Source organism: Gouania willdenowi, chromosome 16 (assembly GCF_900634775.1).
Source record: "Gouania willdenowi chromosome 16, fGouWil2.1, whole genome shotgun sequence".
Classification (NCBI taxonomy): Eukaryota; Metazoa; Chordata; class Actinopteri; order Blenniiformes; family Gobiesocidae; genus Gouania; species Gouania willdenowi.
This window is the reverse complement of record NC_041059.1, coordinates 879,908-904,827: the sequence shown is the minus strand read 5'-3', so window position 1 is coordinate 904,827 and position 24,920 is coordinate 879,908. Positions and strand designations below refer to the sequence as shown.

At 39.8% G+C, this 24,920-nt stretch overlaps 2 protein-coding genes across 3 annotated transcripts; both read left to right on the top strand.

Moving 5' to 3' along the window:
* The first annotated feature begins 535 nt into the window (after positions 1-535).
* Positions 536-12,675, top strand: tektl1 (tektin like 1). 2 transcript variants are annotated; one of them, XM_028471175.1, is made up of 8 exons: positions 536-1,719; positions 3,756-4,043; positions 4,870-4,974; positions 5,773-5,920; positions 10,569-10,735; positions 10,805-10,900; positions 10,973-11,089; positions 12,223-12,675. In XM_028471175.1, exons 1-8 carry the CDS (start codon positions 1,483-1,485, stop codon positions 12,442-12,444), a joined length of 1,380 nt encoding a protein of 459 aa, XP_028326976.1. In that variant the 5' UTR covers positions 536-1,482; the 3' UTR covers positions 12,445-12,675. The 2 variants fall into 2 exon arrangements, with proteins under 2 accessions (XP_028326976.1, XP_028326975.1); XM_028471174.1 differs by having other exon boundaries at positions 4,813-4,974.
* Positions 12,676-17,944: 5,269 nt separating this feature from the next.
* Positions 17,945-24,510, top strand: zp3d.2 (zona pellucida glycoprotein 3d tandem duplicate 2). The gene is made up of 8 exons (XM_028470419.1): positions 17,945-18,367; positions 19,459-19,574; positions 19,645-19,748; positions 19,841-20,015; positions 20,966-21,071; positions 22,386-22,474; positions 22,547-22,620; positions 24,164-24,510. The coding sequence occupies exons 1-8, from the start codon at positions 17,945-17,947 to the stop codon at positions 24,508-24,510; spliced, it is 1,434 nt and encodes a 477-aa protein (XP_028326220.1).
* Positions 24,511-24,920: the final 410 nt, after the last annotated feature.

Sequence of the window (24,920 nt, the reverse complement as noted above, 5' to 3'; positions counted from 1 at the left end):
AATTCAGTTTATTATTATTATAGTCATCTTAAAGATGGAAATCCTTGTTTTAATCACTAATAAAATGGTTCAAAGTGACCAAAAATGGTGGAAAAGGTGGTGAAATGGGATTTTAAAAACCACAGAAATTGGTTAAAAGTTGCAAATTGTGGGTAATAGAATTTAAAAATGTAGTGAAAATTAGTTTAAACTGGCAAATAATGGGCGTGACCAATTGTGAATTTGGTTAAAATGGCAAAATTAAACATGAACGATGGTGAGGAGGTTAAAAGTGACAATAATGGTCAACATATGTGACATTATGTGTAAAAGAGATGGAAATGGTTTATAAGTACTGATCATGTCTGGAAAGTAGATAAAAATGTGCAGAAAATGCTTTGAAATGTGATGTAGATGTGTCAGAAATGGGAGAAATGTAGCAAAAATACATTACAAGGAGCAAAAATATGGCAAGAAAAAGTGATGAAAATAGGTTAAAATATGGTGAGTTTGGTGTAGTTGCAGAAAAAGGATAAAATTAACTGAAATTGTTTAAAAAATATATTCTCAGTTTCTGGAAGGCATCTGGCGACCCCCTCGCAATGTCTCTCAACACCAAATGGGGTCCTGACTCCAAGGTTGCGAACCCCTGCACCATAAAGTTAATCTTCCAGCCTTCGTCGACTCTTCACCAGAGGAAGCCGGACGTTTTTCCTTCCTGTTGCTCATCAGCTAACAGATCATCTGAGTCTGAAGAAAGTGCAGTTATTCTCATAAAATTATGATTTTATTCTCGAAATATTACAACTTTAATCTAATAAAATTATAGCTTTATTCTCATAAAATTACGAATTATTTCTTATAAAATGATGACTATATTCTTGAAATATTACGACTTTAGCCTCAAAATATTACAAATTTATTCTCGGAAATTATGACTGTTCTCGAAATATTACAACTTTATTCTCATAAAATGAGGACTTTATTTTCAATACTACTTTAATCTCGAAAAATTACAGTTTTAATAAAATTATGACTTTAATCTAGAAAAATATGACTAATTTAAAACAATTACAACTATTCTTTTAAAATTACGACTTCTCAAATTATTACGACTATATTCTTGAAATATTATGACTTTATTCTCATAAGATTACGAATTAATTCTCTAAATATTACAACTTAAATCTAATAAAATGACGGCTTTATTCTCGTAAAATGACGACTTTGTTCTAGAAATATTACGACTTTAATCTAGAAAGATTACAACTTTATTCTCATGAAATTACCACGTTATTTTTGAAATGTTATTTTAATATTGTAGTGCTCAGATTTCTTTTTATTTTGTATTTCCCAACAAAAAACAACGAAGAAAAAGGTCAACGCCCAACGTGGGGCTCGAACCAACGACCCTCATGCGCTTCCGACTGTGCTCGCCAGGTAACATTTCGTGGGTCATGTTACCATGGAGACGACCCAAACACAGCCTGAGGTGAGACGGACATGCAGGTGAAAACGGTTCCTCTTGGTTCGGTCACTATCGGACCTCCGTCCTGGAGCGAAGCAACGCTCCAGTCTATCCGGAGGGCGGAGCTCCTGGTCCGGCAGAGTCGGAGCAGTTGGTCGGGCCGGAGCTCCGGGACAATCTCCGGGACCAGGAGACCGCAGAAGGGGAGGGGAGCCCGGTCAGCGGAGGAGAGCATGGCGGCCATCGGCCAAAGAACCGGAGCCACAGTGGGGGTAACTATATTTCACTGCACGCGTAGACTAAGCATTACGGTAAAAGCATAAACAAACCGATTTTTAGCTAAAAGGTGATTCACAATTAATAGAAGACCATTTAATACTAAATCACTAAATACATAAATACATTTTAAATACATGAAACATTTTAAGATTCATGATTAATGTAAGCCAGACATAGGCAACTGGCGGCCTGGGGGCCACATGTGGCCCTCGGTCTGATTTTATTCCGTCCCAAAAGTAAATATACAAAATTACAGAATACACAAAACAAGAGCAAGAATACATTAAAAAAAACACAAAGAATTACAACATTGCAGGAAAATACAGTAAAAGACAAGATAAAAACACAGAAAATACTACAAAAACACACATGAACAAAGCGACAACAGTAATACACAAAATTACTCAGAAAATATACAAAATTACAGTAAATGACAAAAAAGTACACAAAAAATGACCCACAGTACTAAAAAAACAAGCAAAACAACAACAGAAATACACTAAAAAATACTCCAAAAAAGGCAAAATGACAGCTCAAATACACAATATGACTCCAAAAAACATATTTTACAGGAAAAATACACAAAAGCACTACAGAAATGCACAAAATTCCTCACAATGAGCAAGATAACAAGAAACATCAGAATCAGAAATGTTTTTAATGGCCATGTACAGTTTTAAGGACAGTACAAGGAATTTGTCTTGGTAGTTGGTGCACAAAACAAACAACAACAAAAAAAATAAATAAATAAAAAAAAATTAAAAAAAAAAAATTAAATACATTTAAAAAAAAGAAAGAACAACCCAGCAACAATAATAATAATGATAATGATAAATATAAAGGGATAAATAAAGGATAGCTAGAGAATAAAGGATAAATAGGATATATATATATATATATACAGTGCAGCAGATAATGTCATCATGGAGGTGGTGATCGGGTGGGGGGGGGGGTTCAGTGGGTGACTTGGGGTGTGTTCATGTGGATGGTGGCAGAGGGAAAGAAGCTGTTTTTGTGTCTGGAGGTTCTGGTCCTGATGGACCTAAACCTCCTTCCAGAAGGGAGAGATTGAAACAGTTTATGACCGGGGTGGGAGGGGTCGGCCACAATCTTTCCTGCACGCCTCAAAATCCTGGAGGCGTACAGGTCCTGGAGGGAGGGCAGATTGCAGCCGATGACCTTCTCTGCAGAGTGGATGATACGCTGCAGTCTGGCCTTGTCCTTGGCCGTAGCTGCAGCGTACCAGATGGTGATGGAGGAGCAGAGGATGGACTGGATGATGGAGCTGTAGAAGTTCACCATCATCTTTGTTGACAGACTGAACTTCTTCAGCTGCCGCAGGAAGTACATCCTCTGCTGAGCTTTTTTGATGAGGGAGCTGATGTTCAGCTCCCACTTGAGGTCCTGAGTGATGATGGTCCCCAGGAAGCAGAAGTTCTCCACAGAGCTCACTGTAGAGTCTCCCAGGGTGAGGGGGTGAGGGGGGCTGGGTTCTTCCTGAAGTCTGCTATCATCTCCACTGTCTTTAAAGCGTTGAGCTCCAGGTTGTTCTGGCTGCACCAGGACACCAGCTGGTCTGTCTCCCACATGCACAGAATGAGAGAAAAACACACAAAATTAGTTTAAAAACACTTTGTTGTTTCCAGTATTAATGCTCAGATTTTGTAATCACCATAATATTACAGCACCATTCCACTTTAGATTAATAGCCCATCCCAGGATGTCACCCACAAACATTCACATCAATGTGATGTAGCATTTCAAAATAAGAGCCCCCCAAGAAGACTGACATATTATTCAAAATAAGGCAAAATTAACTGCTAATTACTACACGGAAGTCATGGACGGATCAAAGTGATCCGCAGACACCTCTGAGGAAGACTGGCAGTTGGAACATTTCCTGTAAAAAGTTGTCTGAATAAAAGAAAATCTTAACAAATTATTCAAAAAGAAGACACAAAATCAACTTGCTGGAATAATTAAATTGCGTTTTAGTCAAAAGACATAAATGAAAATTGTTCTTCCTCAGGTCCCCAGCAGCTCCACCAGAACCTCCGTGGCTCCTTTCCCTCCTCCCTTCCTACGGGAGCTGTGTGCCGGGGCCAGCTCAGCCGTGGCCGGGGGCTACATGAGGAGGGTCCGTGAGGTCGAAGGTCGTCTACGCAGACAGGTGGGCGTGGTCAGCGAGGAGGGCGTGAAGCTGGAGAGAGAACGGAGTCACGTGGAGAAGATGCTGAGCAGCATCAGGACCAGTCTGACAGTGAACAGGAGGAGCTCAGAGCAGAGATGCTGCATGAGGACAATGACTCAGCAGTCTGTACGTGTGTGTTTGCATTCATTTATGAGGCGCTGACTGTAAAGTTGCGCATGCTAAAATCAAAAGCAACTTTTTTTTTTGCAACATTTAGCCACAAACCACGTTTAAAGAAACATATGTGATTTTTTACGTTGCTTTTGACCAGATTTACAGCAATATTTGTGAAATGTACTTTTCTTGTAAAATATAATGTCAATGTGAAATCTAAATTTTAAATCTAAATGTTACATTGAAATATACATTTTAAATCTAAATCTAAATGATAAATTTAAATGTTACATTCAAATATAAATTTTAAATCTAAATCTAAATGCTCGATCTAAATGTTAAATTTAAACATTAGTTGTTAAATATAAATGCTGAATCTAAATATTAAATGTTCAATCTAAATGTTAAATGTTAAAAAAATTATTTTGTCAATATGCAAAAACACCAGAAGTACCAAAAAAAAGGTCATTGGCACAAACACTCAGATTTAACATTTAGATTCACCCCGCCATCCTGAAAACAGCAACAAGTGGGTCTGAAAATAAATGTATGGCACTTAGATTAAACATTTAAGATTTAGATTTAAGATTTAGCCTTTAGATTTAATATTTAACATTTAAATTTAATATTTAGATTTAACATTGACATATTTTTTACAAGAAAAATAAATATCACAAATTTCACAAGTTGTAAATCTGGTCAAAAGTAATGTAAAAAAAAAAAAATTCACGTATGTTTTTTTTTAACATGCTTTGTTGCTTAATGTTGCTGTTTGTTTTAGCGTGTGCAACTTCACAAGCGGCGCCTCATATTCACTCACATGTGCGTCTGTGAGCAGGAAGAAGATGGGGCTGATTTCCTGCTGCAATGGGAGAGAAAACAGCTGATTTCACTGAAACACGACCTGGAGGCAGCACTAGGAGAGTCTCTGAGCCAGCTACAGGTACGTACAGTATATATATAGTCCACAGGTTCATCTATATATATATACTGTATATACATACTATGTCACAATATAGTATTTCTTCCTTAAAATTACATGTGATGAATGGAAAATTGCTATTCATTATATATTCTATTATTCTGTAATTGTTACGTCCTAAAACGCCTGATTTTGCAGCAGCTTTTTCCAAATATTGTTTCAAAAGTTGTGACTAAAGCTACTCATTTTTTTTTAATATAATAAGGCTTTATTATTTTCTATAACTTCACATAGACTGATCAATTTTCCCGCCCCCCAAAAAAACCTGATTGCTCTTCAATTCTTTCATATCAATACAGAAAAGAGTAGATTCACGAGAATTTACCAAGATATGGATCATTTATATCACAGTGTAAAAGTCCAGTGCAGAGAATATTACACAGAGAATTAGTGTTTGTGGAAGGTTTTAAAACTTATCTTAAAATAAATGCTACTTCTCCTTTAAGAATCTTCACAATGAAGGAATATTTGTGACTTTTGCTTCATATACTGTTTGTAAATGTAACTGTTGAAATGCCACCAGGGGGCGCAAAAACCTACAATAATGTCCACTGCTATGGTTTAAAACCGTACCTGTAGTGAATTTGATTCCATCAAAGATCATATATGATAGTAGAGGTTTGGTTAGGTTCTATTATTTAAAAGGAGATAAATTAATGCTAACATTTGCAGCTACTTTGCTTGGATAGATGGTTACATCGTGTTTTTTATCGTCATATTGCACAGCCTTAGTTAAAATGATGTGTGTCGTCTCCTCAGGCGTTGGCTGAGAGCAGCAGGAGGCTTCAGGCCTGTGCCTCAGAGAGGGCTCTGGTCCTGGAGCTGACGCCCTGCAGCGGCTCCACTGGAGCTAAGAACGACTCTCAGACCTTTGAGAAAACTGACCCCATCAGCCCCTTCACACCCGGTGATAAAACACACACCAAGAATATCATCTCCACAGCAGCAAGAAGAGTCAAAGAAAACATGAGAATAAAGAAATGAAACATGAATACTGAGCGTATAATGATAATAACAAAATAATACTATAATAATTACCATACAACAAAAACAAAAGCAACAACAAATGGGCAGGTATTCACAATATTTACAATATAATGAAAATAATAATCTAATTCTCAATATATACAGTGAGCCCACACTCTGTTCCAGAACATACACACAACAAGACACAAGAAATGTCTGCAAATATACTCACAAAGACATGAAATGAAATGGTTCAAAATGAAAATTTAACAGAGATTAAAAAGAGACGAAAGAGTCAAACACATGCACACAGATGTTTAGTGCAGTGGTTCTCACACCTTTTAAGCCCCGCAACCTCCAAAATAAAGGTTCCAGAGAGCAGGGACCCCCACTGTAGCTGAAGGTGGTTAAACACAGACATGAACATTGAAGAACAGTCATGTGGAGACAGGACCATCTATAAGGGGGAATAAAGGGGAGAGATTTTGGGGTCCATCCATAAAGTCAGTAAAATGATGGTCCATTGTTCTATGAATCTGTGATAACCACATTTATTTATTCATCTGAATAATATCCACTGTTATCCAGGAACGTTTATTATTATTATTATAGTCATCTTAAAGATGGAAATCATGGTTTTAATCACTAATAAAATCAGAATCAGAATCAGAATCAGAATCAGAAATGTTTTATTTGCCATGTACAGTTTTGAGGACAGTACAAGGAATTTGACTTGGTGGTTGGTGCACAAAACAAGCAACAAAAAGAAATAAAAGAAATAAAAACAGAACAACAAAGCACAACCCAGCAACAATAATAATAATAATAATGATAAATATAAAGGATGAGGGATAAATAAAGGATAGATAGAGAATAAAGGATAAATAGGATAAATATAAATATAAATATATATATATACAGTGCAGCAGGTATCAAGCTGGTGGAGGTGGTGATCGGGTGGGGGGGGGGGGGGGGTTCAGTGGGTGACTTGGGGTGTGTTCATGTGGATGGTGGCAGAGGGAAAGAAGCTGTTTTTGTGTCTGGAGGTTCTGGTCCTGATGGACCGAAACCTCCTACCAGAAGGGAGAGATTGAAACAGTTTATGACCGGGGTGGGAGGGGTCGGCCACAATCTTTCCTGCACGCCTCAAAATCCTGGAGGCGTACAGGTCCTGGAGGGAGGGCAGATTGCAGCCGATGACCTTCTCTGCAGAGTGGATGATACGCTGCAGTCTGGCCTTGTCCTTGGCCGTAGCTGCAGCGTACCAGATGGTGATGGAGGAGCAGAGGATGGACTGGATGATGGAGCTGTAGAAGTTCACCATCATCTTTGTTGGCAGACTGAACTTCTTCAGCTGCCGCAAAAAGTACATCCTCTGCTGAGCTTTTTTGATAAGGGAGCTGATGTTCAGCTCCCACTTGAGGTCCTGAGTGATGATGGTCCCCAGGAAGCAGAAGTACTCTACAGAGCTCACTGTAGAGTCTCCCAGGGTGAGGGGGGTGAGGGGGGCTGGGTTCTTCCTGAAGTCTGCTATCATCTCCACTGTCTTTAAAGCATTGAGCTCCAGGTTGTTCTGGCTGCACCAGGACACCAGCCGGTCTGTCTCCCACCTGTAGTCGGACTCATCTCCATCAGCGATGAGACAGATGATGGTCGTGTCGTCTGCAAACTTCAGGAGTTTGACCGACTGGTGAGAGGAGGTGCAGCTGTTGGTGTACAGGGAGAAGAGCAGAGGAGAAAGAACACAGCCCTGAGGAGATCCAGTGCTGATGGTCCGGGGAGCAGAGATGGTTTTTCCCAGCTTCACGTGCTGCTTCCTGTCAGACAGGAAGTCTGTGATCCACCTGCAGGTGGAGTCTGGCACGTTCAGCTGGGAAAGCTTGTCCTGAAGGAGAGCTGGGATTATTGTATTAAAAGCAGAGCTGAAGTCCACAAACAGGATCCTGGCGTAGGAGCCTGGGGAGTCCAGGTGCTGGAGGATGAAGTGGAGAAAAAAAAAAGCCAGGTTTACAGCATCGTCTACTGACCTGTTGGATCTATAGGCAAACTGCAGGGGGTCCAGGTGGGGGTCGGTGATGTCCTTGATGTGGGAGAGCATGAGGCGTTCAAAGGACTTCATGACCACAGATGTCAGAGCGATGGGTCTGTAGTCATTAAGTCCTGTGATCCTCAGCTTTTTAGGGACAGGAACGATGGTGGAGGCCTTCAAACAGGCTGGTACGGTGCATGTCTCCAGTGAGGTGTTAAAAATGTCTGTGAACACTGGAGACAGCTGATCAGCACAGTGCTTTAAGGTAGAGGGAGAGACAGAGTCCGGTCCACAAGCCTTACGGGGGTTTTGTCTCCTGAAAAGTCTATTCACATCTCTCTCTCTGATGGAGAAAGGTGTCTCTGTAGGAGGGGGGGAGGAGGGGGGGAAGATAGGGGAGAGAGCCTCTGTAGGCAGCTGGGGTGAAACTGTAGCTTTGATGTGGGGGGTGAAGGTGTTGGAGTGAGGCTGGTCAGAGGTGTGAGGGGGGTTGGAGTCAGGTCTGTCCCATTGTCTGTCAAATCTACAATAGAACTCATTCAGACTGTTGGCCAGGCAGAGGTCGTTAGCAGCAGCAGGGGCTCTGGGCTTGTAGTTTGTAATTTGCCTGAGCCCTCTCCAGACAGAAGCCGAGTCATTTGCAGAGAACTGATATTGTAGCTTCTCTGAGTACAAACGTTTGGCTTTTCTCACCTCCTTTTCAAACGTGTACTTCGACTCTCTGTACCTGGCTCTGTCTCCACTCCTGAAAGCGACCTCTTTGTCTGTCCTCAGCCCTCTGAGCTTAGCTGTGAACCAGGGGTTGTCATTGTTATAACTCACCCTGGTCTTTGATGGAATACAGCTGTCCTCACAGAAGCTGATGTAGGACGTCACAGCGTCTGTAAACTCATCCAGAGAACTGTTCGCAGACCTGAAAACATCCCAGTCAGTACAGTCCAAACACTCCTGGAGTTTCTCCACTGCTTCACTGGTCCATTGTTTAGATTCCTTCACCACAGGTTTACAGAGCTTCAGCCTCTGTCTGTATGAAGGAATCAGATGGACCATCAAATGGTCCGATAGGCCCAGTGCAGCACGGGAAACGGCGTGATAAGCACTGCTTAGTGTGGTGTAACAGTGATCCAGTGTCTTCTCCTCTCTGGTCGGACATTTAATTAATTGTCTATATTTGGGGAGCTGGTGTGAGAGGTCCCCTTTATTAAAGTCACCAAGCACAATGATAAAAGAGTCCGGGTAGGTCCGCTCCATGCACAGGATCTGGTCGGCGAGTGTGCGCTGTGCCTCGCGCACATCAGCTGACGGTGGGATGTACACGCCAACCAGGATGAATGAAGCGAACTCACGGGGAGAATAGAAGGGTTTGCTGTTGATAATAAAGGATTCCAGGTGAGGAGAGCAGTGCTGGAGGATCACTGTCACGTCGTTACACCAGTTACTGTTCACATAAAAGCAGATTCCTCCACCTTTCTTCTTCCCGGTGAGCTCCGCGTCTCGGTCCGCTCTGTGAAGTTGGAAGCCGGCCAACTGCAGCGCAGAGTCCGGTACCGCTCCACACAGCCACGTTTCCGTGAAGCACAGAACAGAAGATGAGGAGAAGTCTCTGTTTCTACCCAACAGCAGGTGGAGTTCGTCCACTTTGTTACACAGTGAGCGCACGTTAGAGAGGAATATCCCCGGTAACGGTGTGCGTCGGCCGCGCTGGCGGAGGCGCACAAGCGCACCAGGTCTTTTTCCTCTCCTCCGGCGCTTCACTGCGTGAGCAAAGGTGAGCGCACCTTTGAGTAAAATGTCCAGTAAATCCACAGAGGAAGCGATGAAAGTGGGGAATAAATCTCTCGGGGTTGTTGCCCTGACATTCAAGAGCTCTTCTATTGAATAAGAGAAGCCAGTTGCGGATTTTACAACAAAAACAAGACAAAAAAGTGCGCACCAACACACCACAGCAGCCATCCGCGGCGCCATCTTGCATCTTGCAAGATGTGTTGCAAAATGTGTTCAGAGTGACTAAAAATGGTGGAAAAGGTGATTTAAAAATACACAGAAATTGGTTAAAAGTTGCAAATTAGTATGTGGTTAAAAAATAATCATGAAATATGTTGAAAAGGTTAAAAGTAACAATAATAGGTCAACATACGTGACATTAGGTGTAAAAGTGGTAGAAAGGGTTTATAAGTGCTGAAAATGTCTTGGAAGTGGAAAAAATGTGCAGAAAAGTCATTGAAATGTGATGTAGATGTGTCAGAAATGGGAGAAATGTAGCAAAAATACATTAAAATGAGCAGAAATATGAAGTGAAAAAGTGATGAAAAATAGGTTAAAATATGGTGAGTTTGGTGTGGTTGTAGAAAAATGGTAAAAATAAGCAAAAATAGGCTCAAATTGTTAAAATATTTTTAGTTTCTTGAAGGCATCTGGTGACCCCCTCCCAGTGTCTTGCAACCCCAAATGGGGTCCTAAACCCAAGGTTGAGAACCCCTGGTTTAAAGGATGCTGTGATAAAGTACAGAATGCAACATCAGCTGAAAACTGACTCCATCTAAGTTGTATTCTCTCTCAGAGTGTAACCAGGCTCTCCAGATGTCCTCGCTGGCCGTCAGCCAATCACAGCAGCTGAGACAGAAGCTCCGACTGATGCTAACCGACGCCATCGCCAAACAGGAAGTGGTTCACACTACCGTCAACGATGGCCTGATGAAAAAAATGGCCGAGACGGTCACCCTGCAGGTGGTTTTCAACATGAGGGCATCGGTCTGGGAAAGGGGCGGGGTTTAACATCTGACCTTTTGTTTGCAGCAAAATCTGAGCGTGAGCCGAGCTGTGACCAGACACGCTACGTACCGTAAACAGAGGGAGGTGAACAGCATCAGATACAGCCAGGGTAGAGCACAGGTTAGTGTCACGCACACACACGCACACACACACACACACACACAGTGCTGATGTGTGCTCTTGTGTCCACAGGGTCCAGAGCGCAGCAGTGATCTTCTCTCCAGAGAGAAACTCACCAGACCGATGGTCCAGGTTTACCAGAGACACCAGGGAACGCAGCGGCTCCCAGAGGCTAAACTCCTCATCCAGGTGTTAAAACTTTAGACTTTCATCTACTTTACTTTGATCTAATCACACACACACACAAACCCTGGGGATAGAATGATTTTTGGGTGGGAGTCCCTCAACAGTCCGTGATTTACTCTCTAACTCCAGCCATCAGAGCGTGTCAGCGCACTGTTTTAAGTGATCCTCCATTGTTTTTACAAATGTGGCCTAAAACCTTTGAAATGTCCTTATTAGTAGATCTATGTCTAACAAAACACATTATTTTGCGCTATTTTAGTTTGATTAACTTTTAAAAATTAGACCAGTTTACCGTTTGAGAGCCTGTGCGCCGCCATGTTGAAATGACGTCATTGATGACTTCAATCACCCCTTTCAGTGCATATAGTTCTATATGAGGTGAAGCATTCAGGATCATTTAGCAGCTTTTTCAGTCAAAATAACAACATGTGCTGCTTTGGTTTGATCCAAAAATCAGTAAAAGTTACAAAATTGACGTAAACCTCTTTTGTTCACCAAAATTTGATGAACAAAATCTGTGAGCCGAAAAGATCTGTGACCGCAGTGGGCGACAATTCCAACTCTGCTGTTTCATAGCTGACATGAAGAAGAGCTCCGTGCATGTAAATACAGGAAACCTGGATCCGCTGCTGCTCATTAATGCTGACCCAAGTAGAATCTGTCTGATGCAAAGAACCAGCGTTCTTCTCAGAAATGGTTGAAGGTTTTGAATAATGGTTTTAGTCCAGATTTTTAGCTCTTCTCTTCTTCATGCCGTCTATGAAACAGCAGATATTTGGTGCTCTTCTTCTTCACAATGTACATGGTGAAGCGACACTGCCCCCAGGATTTCATGTATGGTACTGCAGCAAAAATGTATAATATTGTAAATTTCATCATGAATTTTCATAATTAAACAGCGCGTATTTTTGTAGTCAACATTATCAGTTATGTTCCTTTCATTTTTGCACTATTGTATATGTTACACACATTGTAACTCTTGCGAGTCTCCAGACGGTCTATATTTTTAATTTGACTGTATTTTTTCTTTGGCCCCACCTAGAAATGATCTCAAACTCCGCCTATGAGTTCAAAAAATCTTCCCCTGCTTGTGTGAACATGTCTAAACTGATCTTTGCATCCTGTGCGCGTCCCAGGGCTGTGCGATGCTGAGTCATTGTCTGCGTGTCTCAGAGGATCAGCTGACCATGCTGCAGACCACCAGCCTGAAGCTTCTAGACGACCTCAGGGCAAAGACGGCAGCGGCTCAGGTGGACGCCGCCATCGTCCGTATGAGGCGACAGCAAGTGGACAAGAGAGCTGTAGCTGCAGTCCTCCAGCAGGGGGCGACCCGACGCACTGGCACTAACCACAAGTGATGAGGGTAGCCATTGTTTACCCTCACACACAATGCTACAATGCTACAATGCTACAGTGCTACAATGCTACAGTGCTACAATGCTACAGTGCTACAGTGCTACAATGCTACAGTGCTACAATGCTACAATGCTACAATGCTACAATGCTACAGCTAGTCAGTTTTACTTCTTGTTGTTTAGAAGAAAAGATGATGTTAGATGGCAATGACCATTATGCACACATTAATATATACGGTGTGTTGTGTGCAAAGGTAACAAGTAATAAAGTACAAATACTTCATTACTTTCTGGTATCACTACTTTACTTGAGTATATTTTTTTTTGGCAACTTTTTACTTTTACTTCTTACTTTCTAAACAAATATCTGTATTTTCTACTCCTCACATTTAAAAAGGAGCTCGTTACTTTTAAGACATTCAAAGATGACGTCATGACATAAAAAGACGCATTTTCGAGTTTTTAAAAATGTTTAACTCAAAGCTCCTCTGGTTTTAAATGAGCATTTGCAATTTTTTTTCTTGAAACATTTTATTTACAACTGTTATCTATAATGAGGTAACACATTTAACTTGTTTCCATAAACCAGTTTTTTTTTACAAGTTCTTAAATAAATCAAAGATATGGAATTTGCTGATTTAAAAACCCTGTTTTTAATCATTTGTTTTACTTTTTAACTTAAATACATTTAGTAGCATGTACTTTTTTTACTTTTACTCTAGTACGGGAGCAACATCAATACTTTTACCAGAGTCATTTTTTTATTTTATCCTGACTGCACATGTTGTCAAAGGTCAACAATACAAGCAGCTTCATCTTTTAAAGATGGTAATTCATGTTTTGTTATTGAGTCATTTTTTTATTCAAATATCTAAACTTTTACTTGAGTACTGAAGACGAGTACTTTTGCCACCTGCGGTGCTCAATAGAAACGACAGATTAAAAATAATTTATTTCAATTGTAATCATTCGAGAGAAAAGCATAAATACATTTGCAACATGAAAACTTTATTTCTATCAATTTCTGTGGAAAAAGAATAATTAATGTGTCCACATGAGTTGGCCACGCCCAGAAAGAATGAAGATGAGGACACATCAAAGTAATCAGCAGACGCCGCTGAAGAAGACTGGCAGTTGACAGTCAAAACATGTCAGGAGATCAAAGTAAATTGTCTGAATAAATGAAATCTTAACATGTATTAAGAATTGTTCTAAAGCTGAATGATAAAGCTTTGTTACTAATTCATGACTAAAACAATTAAAAAAATCAACCAGAAAAACTCACAGATATAAAAGGGAACAGAACACAATTATAAACACTGGACATTTTGATTTTAACAGCTCATAAATAGGACTGGGCAATATATGGAGATTTGTGATATATCTAGTTTTCTATTTCTAAATTACAATATCACCTGTAATGATATATTCTCATTTCATATCTTATTTTCTATCAAAAGACTTGTTTTAGGAGTCGCTGCTTTTGTTAGATAGATTTCTAACCCAGACCTAACCCTAGACAAGCGACACTACAGAACTCACTCACACATGCTGTCCCTTATAAGAGAAAAAGCCAAAAGTGGCACAAATTGTGCAGCTGTTTGTTAATAATTGTGTCTTGTGTGACATTTTGCAGCTACAAATTTAACCCAGAATTGTCTTTCTGATAAAACTATTGAGTTAAGAACAGAAGTCGTAGATCGCCATTTTGTGAAAAAATAATAAGGTCCATATCGCCCAGCGCTAGTCATAAACTTCTGATTTATTTGATCTTCATTCTGCTCCATTGTTTCATGATATGAAGAACTATATGTCCCATTTCCTTCCTTTGTTTATAATAAATAATGTTTCTCATGCAGCGTTCTGTAGATCCTCATAACATCAGCTCTGTTCAGACGAGAGTCATGAGATAAACATGGTCACTTGACTTCCTTAACGTTAACCATTAGTGACAGTGATTTAATAAAGCTGCTCAGGTTAGGCATGAAACATCAGGCTAGTAAAGAAAACTACATGTGGGCCCAGATGTTATTCCACAGACGGAGACGCAGACTGTAATGCAGGATAATGTGATTATCAGAAACTTCTCAGGATGAAACTGCAGCTGTTATTCCTCAGATCTGATGCAGAAGAAGCTGAGAAGGTTTGAGGTGCTGGAGGTTTATTAAAGCTGAGATGTCTACGCTGCTTTTCCCTCTGATTCTGCTCTGTTGGTTTCCAGCAGCAGGTGAGTTGGTTTTATCACCTAATGATGTTATTCCAGTGATTTAAGGGAGTATCTGCAATGGTGCACCATGAAGATGTCAGGATATGTTTTTGTTTAATGCAATAAAACACTGTTGAGAGGCTGGAAACTTTTCTTGGACATCTGGTCTAGACCCCATAGTGTTCTAGAAACTCTACATATTAAGGTGTTTCTAAGGGTTTGATTCATTGTCTAGGAAATGCCAGAGATAGAAACTCAAAATCAAGCCAAGACCTTCAATCTGCACTGGATTTAATCCACGTCAGAAACTGCAGAAATATCACTTTTATTTTTGAGGAGAAATGTAATGGAGACACGTACAGCTTCTGTCCCTGGTTCTTCTTGTTGCACTTTTTGATGACGTCACCAGAGCTGCAGATTTGAAGTTGCTGTGACCAATAGCATAGCATAGCATAGCATAGCATAGCATAGCATAGCATAGCATAGCATGCAGTCTTTCATTGTAATCCTTCTGCTAGTCCTTCAAACACTGACTCCACACCCCACACATGAGCAGAGTACAGTAGATACAGCTCTGTCAGTGGTTGTGATGTGATATCATTCCATACGTTCCATCCTCAGCTCCTCTCTTCTGCTACACCTGTGTCTTTCCCACCATCTCTCCTCTGGACTGCATCAAGTTCCCTCTGAAGTGTCCGAGTGGTCAGCTCTGCCTGTCCAGCAGGGCCGTGGGGGAGAAAGGTGAGAATGAAAATGTCCTAGAACCCGTTCTGATCTGATTCTGTGGTTTCCTCCTTCATCAGGAGACTTCCGTGTGGTTCTATATGAGAAGAGCTGTGTGCTACCCTCCATGTGTGGGGTCACTGGGGTCAAATACACAATGGGACTGAACTTCACCTTCACCAACACCTGCTGTGACACACACTTGTGTAACGGGGCCGTGACGCCTGCTGCCCCCTACTGGACCATAACGGCACTGTTACTGTTCACTGTGCTCTGTGCATGATACATCCAGGAGAAGACCAAACGCTCCAGATCTGACCTTTGGCTGAAATAATATTGCTTTGAATAAAAAAATTAGGGCTTTTTTCAAATGGACACAAAATATCAAAACTGATGACAGAGTAACACGATGTGACATCAGGAAGAAGTCATCAGTTGTTTGTAGGGATGTAACAATTAATGGTAAGGCAGTTAAAAATCGATTAATAGGTATCACGATTCACATCGATACTGTGAAAATTCAATCGCAGTACTTTTTTTAACCAGAAGTGTTGGCGGCGGGTGGAATCTGCTAATACTTTCTTTCTGGCCGCCTTCTACTTTTAAAAATGTTCATAAATGATTCCTTACCCCTTTAGCACCGAAATATATCTGTAATATTATGTGAATATCTGTAAAAGTCACATTTTTCTAATAGCTCTGTCTGCTAGCATAGCATCTCTTCTTCACTGCAAGATATCTGCATGCCAACCAACCACTGGGTTACCAGCGCCCTCTGCTGGTCCAAACAAATATCTGACCTAAATACAGTGAAATTACTGTTTTTTGTTTTTTTAAGTCCAATTGTATCGGGAGATGAGTGAATCGTTACATCACTAGTTGTTTGTTAACAAAGTCTAATCACCAGATACTGATCAATCCAACAGCGTCTGGCTGCAGACCTCCACTGTAATGACCCTATGTTGCAGACCTGCACTAAGAGGACCCCTCCACTGTCATGACCCAAGTCTTCCGCTGTGAAGAATGGAAGGGTAGGTGGCGGTATGCACCTAAAAGCTGTTTGCAACCCGCCGTAAACCAAATAGGCATTAATTTTGCTAATTAAATGAGAAGAATTAACTTTTCAGAAGATTGTTTTTAAAAAAAATAGCTGATTATAGAATAGCCTTACAAGTGTTCATCTCATTTTGTTGTTTAGTACACTTGCTATTATTTTGAAAGGCTTCCGGTCATCACAGTGGACTTCGGCAGACACATAAATCATAGTAACATTATACACACACAATAAATTCAGAAATGAAGTATATCCAGATAGAAAACGAAAACTACATAATTTCTGGCGCAGTCACTTTTATTTTGAAAGAGGAAGGCTCGCGTCACGACAGTAGAGGGGTCATCTCAGTGCAGGTCTGCAGCCAGATATTTCTGTATTTTATCATGTCTGTTTATGCACTGTATATAACGGTATATAAGTACCAGACTCTGCTGGGTACAAAGGAGGACCCAGCCCAGAAGATAACTGTGCTTACGTTTAAGCAGATACACACAGACAGTGATAGACAGACATAGACACATACGCTATGTGTGTGTATTTTACTGGTGACTGTAACTAAATAAACCACTGAAATGATATTACTGTTGTCATCTGTCCTCAGAGCTGTTCAAATATAAGATACGATAAGAAGGCAGAGAAAAGGACCTGTACTATGAAGCTGTGTAGCAAATCAGAGGCTCAATGACTGGGTTCTCAACCTTGGGGTCAGAACCCGATTTGGGGTCATGAGACACTGGGAGGGGGTCACCCACAGATGCCTTCAAGAAACTAGGAATATTTTTTTAACTATTTGAGCCAATTTTTGCTTATTTTTACCATTTTTCTGCAACTACACCAAACTCACCATATTTTAAACTATTTTCATCACTTTTTATTGCCATATTTTTGCTCCTTTTAATGTATTTTTGCTGCATTTCTCCCATTTCTGACACTTTTACATCACATTTCAATGCATTTTCTGCACATTTTTCCACTTTCCAGACATGTTCAGCACTTATAAACCCTTTCTATCACTTTTACACCTAACGTCACATATGTTGACCCATTATTGACACTTTTAACCTCTTTTCACCAGATTTCATGCTTATTTTTTTGCCAATTTAACCACATTCATCATTTATCATGTCAGTTATTTGACATTTTAAACTGTTTCTTTGGTCACTGTAATTTGCACCTTTCCACCCAATTTCTGTGGTTTTTAAAATTCCATTTCAACCAAAATTTGTATTTCAAGGCCACGAATTAGTATTCTTTAGTATTTTGTTCCCACAAAAGTTACATTTTACCATGTGTCTGGGGCTTTACACATTTGAATGACTTTATACCATAATTATACCATTAGACCTTTTTATTTAATTTTATTATTATTATTATTTTACCGTGATACTTTAAAAGCTGAATTGTGATGTGTGATTGGTCGTCAGTGACGTCACTCACCTGCTGACTCCAGGTGTCTCTGATTGATCTACAGGTAGAAGAACAAAGCTGTGCACCAGGTTAAACATCTCTGATCCACTGTAATGTATCTCAGGCTTCTCTGGCCCCTGTGGCCCCTGGTCGCCGCCCTCCACCCCTCGGTCCGCGGACCCTTTCCTGAACGTTCGCCGCCCTACCTCCGTCTCCCGGTGTTCGTGGACTCGTGGCAGCCCCTGGTGCAGAAGGAGTTCTTCTCTCCGGACAGAGGAACCGGACACGAACCGTTACCAGAGCCGGTCCGGGAGGTCCTGCTCCCCGAGGACACCCCCGAAGCGACGCCCGCTAACGCAGACCCGGGTGTGTCGGTGTGGACAGAGTGTGAAGGAGAGACTCTCCGGGTCCGGGTGGACCGGGACCTGGTGGGGACCGCGGACCACCTCACCATGGGGACCTGTCCCCCCAGTGGAACCTCAGAGGAACATCTGTTCTTTGAACACGACCTGAGCCTGTGTGGGACCAGGAGGACGGTGGGAGAACCTCATTATTATGTCTGATTCAGAATATTCTTTCATTTAAACTTCTAATAAGATTAAAAACGATTTTTTTAAGGGAGGCCTGGGCCGAACAGCCTTAGAATATAGTATACAATGGTATTTATATATCACTGAAACTAGGGATACACCAGAATTATTATTCAAATTACTGGTTTTGTTGTAGTTCTTGCTCTGATTGTGTACTAATCTCACTAAAATTAAAGCATTGCAGTTATATAAATCTACATTAATGCTTCAAAGAATACATGAATTAAAGATGTATGTAAACATATTTGGCACTGACATTCCATCAATGCACAATATTAAATAAAATAATAAAACGTTCAACCAAAAATGGCCCAAAAGTGCATTTTTTGTTTTTAGCTGAAAATCTGGTGCATCACGACTGAAAACCACATGTTTGGCACTGACTGTGAAACACGTGACTTTTGTTTACGAACGACTCAAAAACGTATTGATGGATTTTGATTAAATATCCAGAATGGGATGAGGAACAAGTGATCAGGTTTTGGTGAATGATCCAGATCAGTATATTGATTCTAGAGCAGTTTAAAAAAATAAACACCTTTCTCTTATCATTGGAAAAATTTCCAAAATCCATAAATTAACCAACGTTCATTAATTTGACTCAAACATGTAGGGTTGGTTGCTAATATTAACCGATTAAACAATTTATGACTAATATCAGCCAATAATATCGCCCATTTCTAGTTTTGATTTTACGTACTTTTAAGAGCTTTCTTGGTGATTAATCTAAACTTTAATGTTTTCACATTTATTTTTTCCTCATATTTATTTATCCTTTATATTTATTATTGTTTCTTTCTCTGTTTTTCTCACCAACTGCCAAGTTAAATTCCTTGTGCTGTTTTAAACTGTACTTGGCGGATAAAACCCATTCTGATACCACCTACTGGTATATTATATTTATCCCAGAGGGGGATTAGAAAGGCCAAGAGTGGCATCAAAACAAAAACATAATAATAATTATACACACACGCAGAAAACAAGGAGGGTGTAAGGTGTATATGTTGTAACTAAATGTGGTTTTGGTGTATTTACAGATAGTTGACAACCAGGTAGTTTACACCAACACTCTACATTATGACCCGCCTCCAAACCATGGACCAATCAGGCGATCCGCTCCCTTCACCCTACCCGTCGCGTGTTATTTCAACAGGTGAGACCATGACATTCAGTGTGAGGTTTAATAAGTTCTTTATGCAGAAATCAAACACGTGTGAGTCCAGGTATCAGTACTCCTACAAGGTCGGCTACGTGCCCAAGATGCAGCTACGAAAAGTCTTCAAGCAAATGGTGAACGGAGCCAAGTTTATTCTGACGCCACGAAACGGTAAAACTTCAGGGTTCATCCGCACGTTGTTTAGAACTCAGATTTGATCTAAGGAGAACTGAACTAAAGCTGTGTGGGGGGCGGGGTTTCAGCTCAGTGGGAGCGTCTCTCTCCGTCAGACCCCTACTTCCTGGGGAAGCCCATGTACTTCCAGGCTGAGACGGTTCCTCTGCCCGCCAAGGAAAGACTCTACATTCATTCATGCTTTGCCACTCCAGAGAGGTCCTACACGTCCACGCCACAGTTCACAGTCGTCAAGAACTTTGGGTAGGAACAATTGGAACACAGGTGTCAAACTAGGCCTGGGCCATAAAATGATAAGGATATATATCGCGATATAGAAGTAATCAATATCAATAGAAAACATGTTCAGTAATTTCACTGAACTCCGTTAGAAAACAAATTCAGATGAACTGCGACCGAGCCCTTGGAACGTCTCTGCGCCGAATAGCTCGCCACGTTCCCGAGAATTCAGTCAAATGACTCGGTTCCAGGTAAAATTGTAATCTACGTTGAATAGCCTTTGAAACTATATATCACACGACTATGTTTCGATAAATTTAGAAATGACTGGAAAAGGGGTTAATAACCCTAACCGTCTCATATTCATTCATTAGTATTCATACCAAACTGCATTCAGATCTAACAGAGGAGTGGTCATTTGAAAAATGGACCCTATTTATGTATTGTTATGTGTTAATGATTTGGTACCACCAACCGTTGTAATATTTGACTCGCAAATAAATGAGAAATCGACTTTATTTATTTTTTCTTTTGGAGCCTCAAATTGAAAATTGAGCTCCAAGCGTTGATACGTACACATCTATAGATTATATCTACCAAATTTCAGCCCGATTCGTTCACGAATAACAAAGGAGTAGTGATTTTAACTAGTGTACACAACAACAATAAGAAGCAGAAGAATAACAAAGTCAGGATGTTTAGAGTCTGGTAGCTCAGCCTAGAAATATGGAGATATGAGTGTTGGGCCATATTGCCCAGCCCTACTGCCATCATGTGATATAAGCGTTGGAAAATTGTGAGTCCTAGTGCAAATATTGTGGAGCTTTATTGAATTTGTGTATTACAATAACTCATGTTTGGGTCGAATTGGATGCACTGAAGGCCCGGATTTGGCCCCCGGGTCTTAAGTTTGACACACGTGGACCAGACCGTCCCACAGGTTAAATCAGATAAAGGTTTTTTCTCTTCTCTAGATGTATGGTTGAAAGCAAGGACGGACGCGCCAGCTTCATCCCGTCTAAAAACAACGCTGTCAGGTTCTCAGTGGACGCCTTTTTGTTTAAGGGAATGACCGGACAGGTAAGGCTCCGCCCACTCTTTGTCTGATGAGGGAAATGAAAGGAAAGTTGAACTAAAATGTGTCATTCTACATCATTTCAACACATTTTTAGGATATTCCACGCACTTTGGTCTAAAAAAGTTCTGAAAATGTTATCAATTCGTCCTTAATTATTCAATATTCACACTAAATGTTTTGATCTGATTTCTGAGATATGGATAATATAGTGAGGGGGTGTGTCCTTATTGTTCTTCCATGTTCATCTTCCAATATGTCTGTACCTCCATCACATATAAAGGTAAATATAGTATAGTAATAAGCTCCACCTACAGAAATAGATCTGCTATACATCCTATCTGGTGGACATGTCAGCTCCTCTAAATAGTCACTAAGTCAGTGTGTGTTTGGGTCTGGAACATGTTTGGGTCTACAGTAAACTACTTAGCATATGTCTCAGCTCCCTGTAATGTGATCAGCTTAGAGCTATGAACATAGACTGTTCACATCACTAATGATTAGTCACAGATATGCATTGGTTCTAGACTCACACACTGGAAATATGAACATATACTTTTATTTTAAACTATTTTCATTGGTCAATAACTATATGTGGGAACGTAAGAAAAAAGTATAAATGTTAATCTTTATCGGGATATAAAACATTTTTTCTTTATGACATCTTTGGGTTATTTCACCACTGGTGAATATTTTAACTCTTTACATGAGGTTATTGTTTGGCTCTGTGTCTAATCAGTTTTTTACTAGTAACATAAAAAATATAAAAACCATTGCCTCAGAAAAACATTTATTTTTGATATTCTAAATTTTTTTTTTTTTTGGGGCATTTTTCCTTCAAAATCAATATCATCATCATACCACATTTATCTTTCCTATGTGCTGTAGTTCCTGAGATATTGGAAGATGAAAATGGAAGAAAAATAAGGACCCCCCCCCGCTCACTGCATTGTCAATATCTATAAAAGTATTCATCAGATCAAACTATACATTTTCAGTGTGAATATTGAATAATTAAAGAACAATTGGTAAAAAAAATTCAGAAATGTAAGTTTGAAGTGCGTTGGACATTTGTTGAAATGACGTTCAATGACCCATTGACCTTTCCCTCCTATTGAAAATACGTTTTGTTCTATTTCTCAGCATATGATGGTATAATCAGTTTAGATTTAAAGACTTCCAGAAAGGCTTGTGATTTTTTTTTAATTTAATTTCTGCACACATTAAGAGGTCATATCTGATTCGTCTGTAAAATACAGCTCCAGTAAAACTCATTTCCAGTGTCTCTGCGTATCCTCATGTTGGTGTTGTTTGTGCAGCACCTCTACATGCACTGCACCATGTCAGTGGGCAGCTACGTCCCAACACACACCACTAAGTCCTGCAACTATGACACAAACGCTAAACGGTGGGTTTCTAGTTCAGGCAGCCAATAGGAGTAAAGTCTATGGGGCTGAAATATAATGTCTTGTGTCATCAGATGGGTGGAGCTGTTTGGGTTGAACTCCGTGTGTTCCTGTTGTGACTCCACGTGTCGCTCTGCAGCGTCTGCAGGTGAGTCCAAATGCAAGCGTCAACACTTGGAGATGAATAAAGTATCTATCTATCTATAGAACAGAGGTACGCAACTATTATCACAGCGGGGCCACAAAAAAATGTCTGTTTGATCAGAGGGTCACATGATCAACATTTAAAATAATGAGCGATCTGACCATTATTACAGGAAAGAACAAATATATATAATTAGTCATTTTGTGTGTTTTTCTGTCATTCTGTGTATGTTTGTTGTCTTGCTCGTTGTGAGGCATTTTGTGCATTTTTGTGGTTCTATTGTGTATTTTTCCGGAAAAATATGTTTACTTGGCGTCATATTGTGAATTTTTGCTGCTATTTTATGTTTTTTTTTTGAAAATTTTGTGTATTACTGTTGTCGCTTTGTGTTATTTAGAGTCTCTGTGTATTTCTGTTGTTCTGTTTATTTTTGGAGTATTTTCTGTGTTGCTTTTTTTTTAGTTTTTTACTGTATTTTCCTGCAATGTTGTAATTCTTTGTCATTTTTAATGTATTCTTTATCTTTTATGTGTTTTTCTGTTTTATTTGTTTACTTTGGGTGGCCACATAAAATTAAATCGAGGGCCACATGTGGCCCCCGGGCCACCAGTTGCCTATGTCTGCTATAGGATCGTTCTGTGTCTTTTCAACAAATAATTCACACACTTCGGTATTACTGTACCACATTTACCTTTCCTATGTGCTGTAGTTCCTGAGATAATAGAAGCTGAAGGTAAAAATGTACAGTGTGCCTCATGAATAAATAAGGAACAATTGGAATTAATTTAAAAAAAATTTGAGACCGAAGTGCGTGAGACGTTCTTAAAATTAGTTGAAATAACTCTATAGCACGTTTCAAACTCATGGTCCTGAGGCCAAATCTGGCCCTTTAGAGCATCTGATTCAGCCCACAGGATAAAGTAAAAATTAATCATGAATCAAACTCAACAATATTTGCTTATATTGCATTTTTAATGTTAAACTGTTGGAAAGAAACTCAAAATAATTACAAAATCTTTAAATTTTCCTCAAATTATTACATAAAATCTCAGAAATGTAAAGTGTAGATCCTGTTGGGACTGATATTTATCACTGTAACTTCACAGCTTGACTGTTGTACATACAGTATCTAAATCACATTTGTATTATTTTTGTAAATATCTGAATCATTATTATTTATCCTACTTTTTTCTACTACTGTAATGTGCGTTTCTGATCCCTATTTTTAACAGTCTTTTACTTAATTATACACTTATTTATTGTTTATTCTTTCTTTTGTCTTTAACATTTTTATTCTTTTATTTGAGATGTTTTTCTGTGGCTGTAACAAAAGCAATTTCCTCCTGAGATTAATAAAGGAATTCTGATTATTTATCACTTATTGCTTTAGTATTGTTGTTTTGTTGTGTACGTAGAAGTGTAAACTAGGGCACAATAATGTTGAAATGACTGGTTTTCCTTCATAAAAACTGTGGCCCTCTTGAGATCAAACTGCTCTATAGAGTTAGATGTGCATGTTCTAAAAAAACACTTCTTCTGATCATAGAGACCAAAATAATCAGCAGTAAACCGTGGAAGATTGAGCCCAAAGTGAAACCGTCGTCCTACCAGAAGAGGAGGAAGAGCTCCGCCTTCATCACCATGACGACAGCAGCACCTCGAGCTGAGACGACTGAGAGCGAGCCTACGCCACGTATCTCTGATGTCTCTGTGGGGGAAGTGACGGAGCAGGAGTGGCCCTATGGAGGAGTGGGAGTGACCTGGTTGGAGGAGGATGGCGAGGACCTGCTGGTGAAAGGGTCTGCTGTTGTGGAGCAGGAAGAGGAAGAGGAGGAGGAAGATTTTGTAAAACCTCACAGAATATTTGAAAACATCTTTGAGTTTGATCAATAGTCTCTGACATTGATCAGTTTATTTTTTATGTTAACAATTACGTTTGGATAAAAATATTGAAAATCTTTCATTTTGTCATATTTGATTCTTTTTGTTCGTCTGTCTTAATTAAAATAAAGTTCGATGGTGTACTTCAGGGGCTGAACATGGAGTAGTTTATCTTAAGTGGGCCGTAGATTTAAGGCGGGAAAATGAGTAATTCAGATTTAAAGTTATTTATTGTGCTCTTCTTTGCACTTCCACGTGTAAATAAATGATAAAATATGTACAGCACTGATAATATCAAAGCTATACAGTAAGTGACACATTTCAGCCTCTGCAGGATGAGTTCTGCTAATATTGTAAAGTTTGAATGTTTTATTTTGGTAGATATCCATCAGAGATATTTAGGGTTCGGATTAATTGGTAAT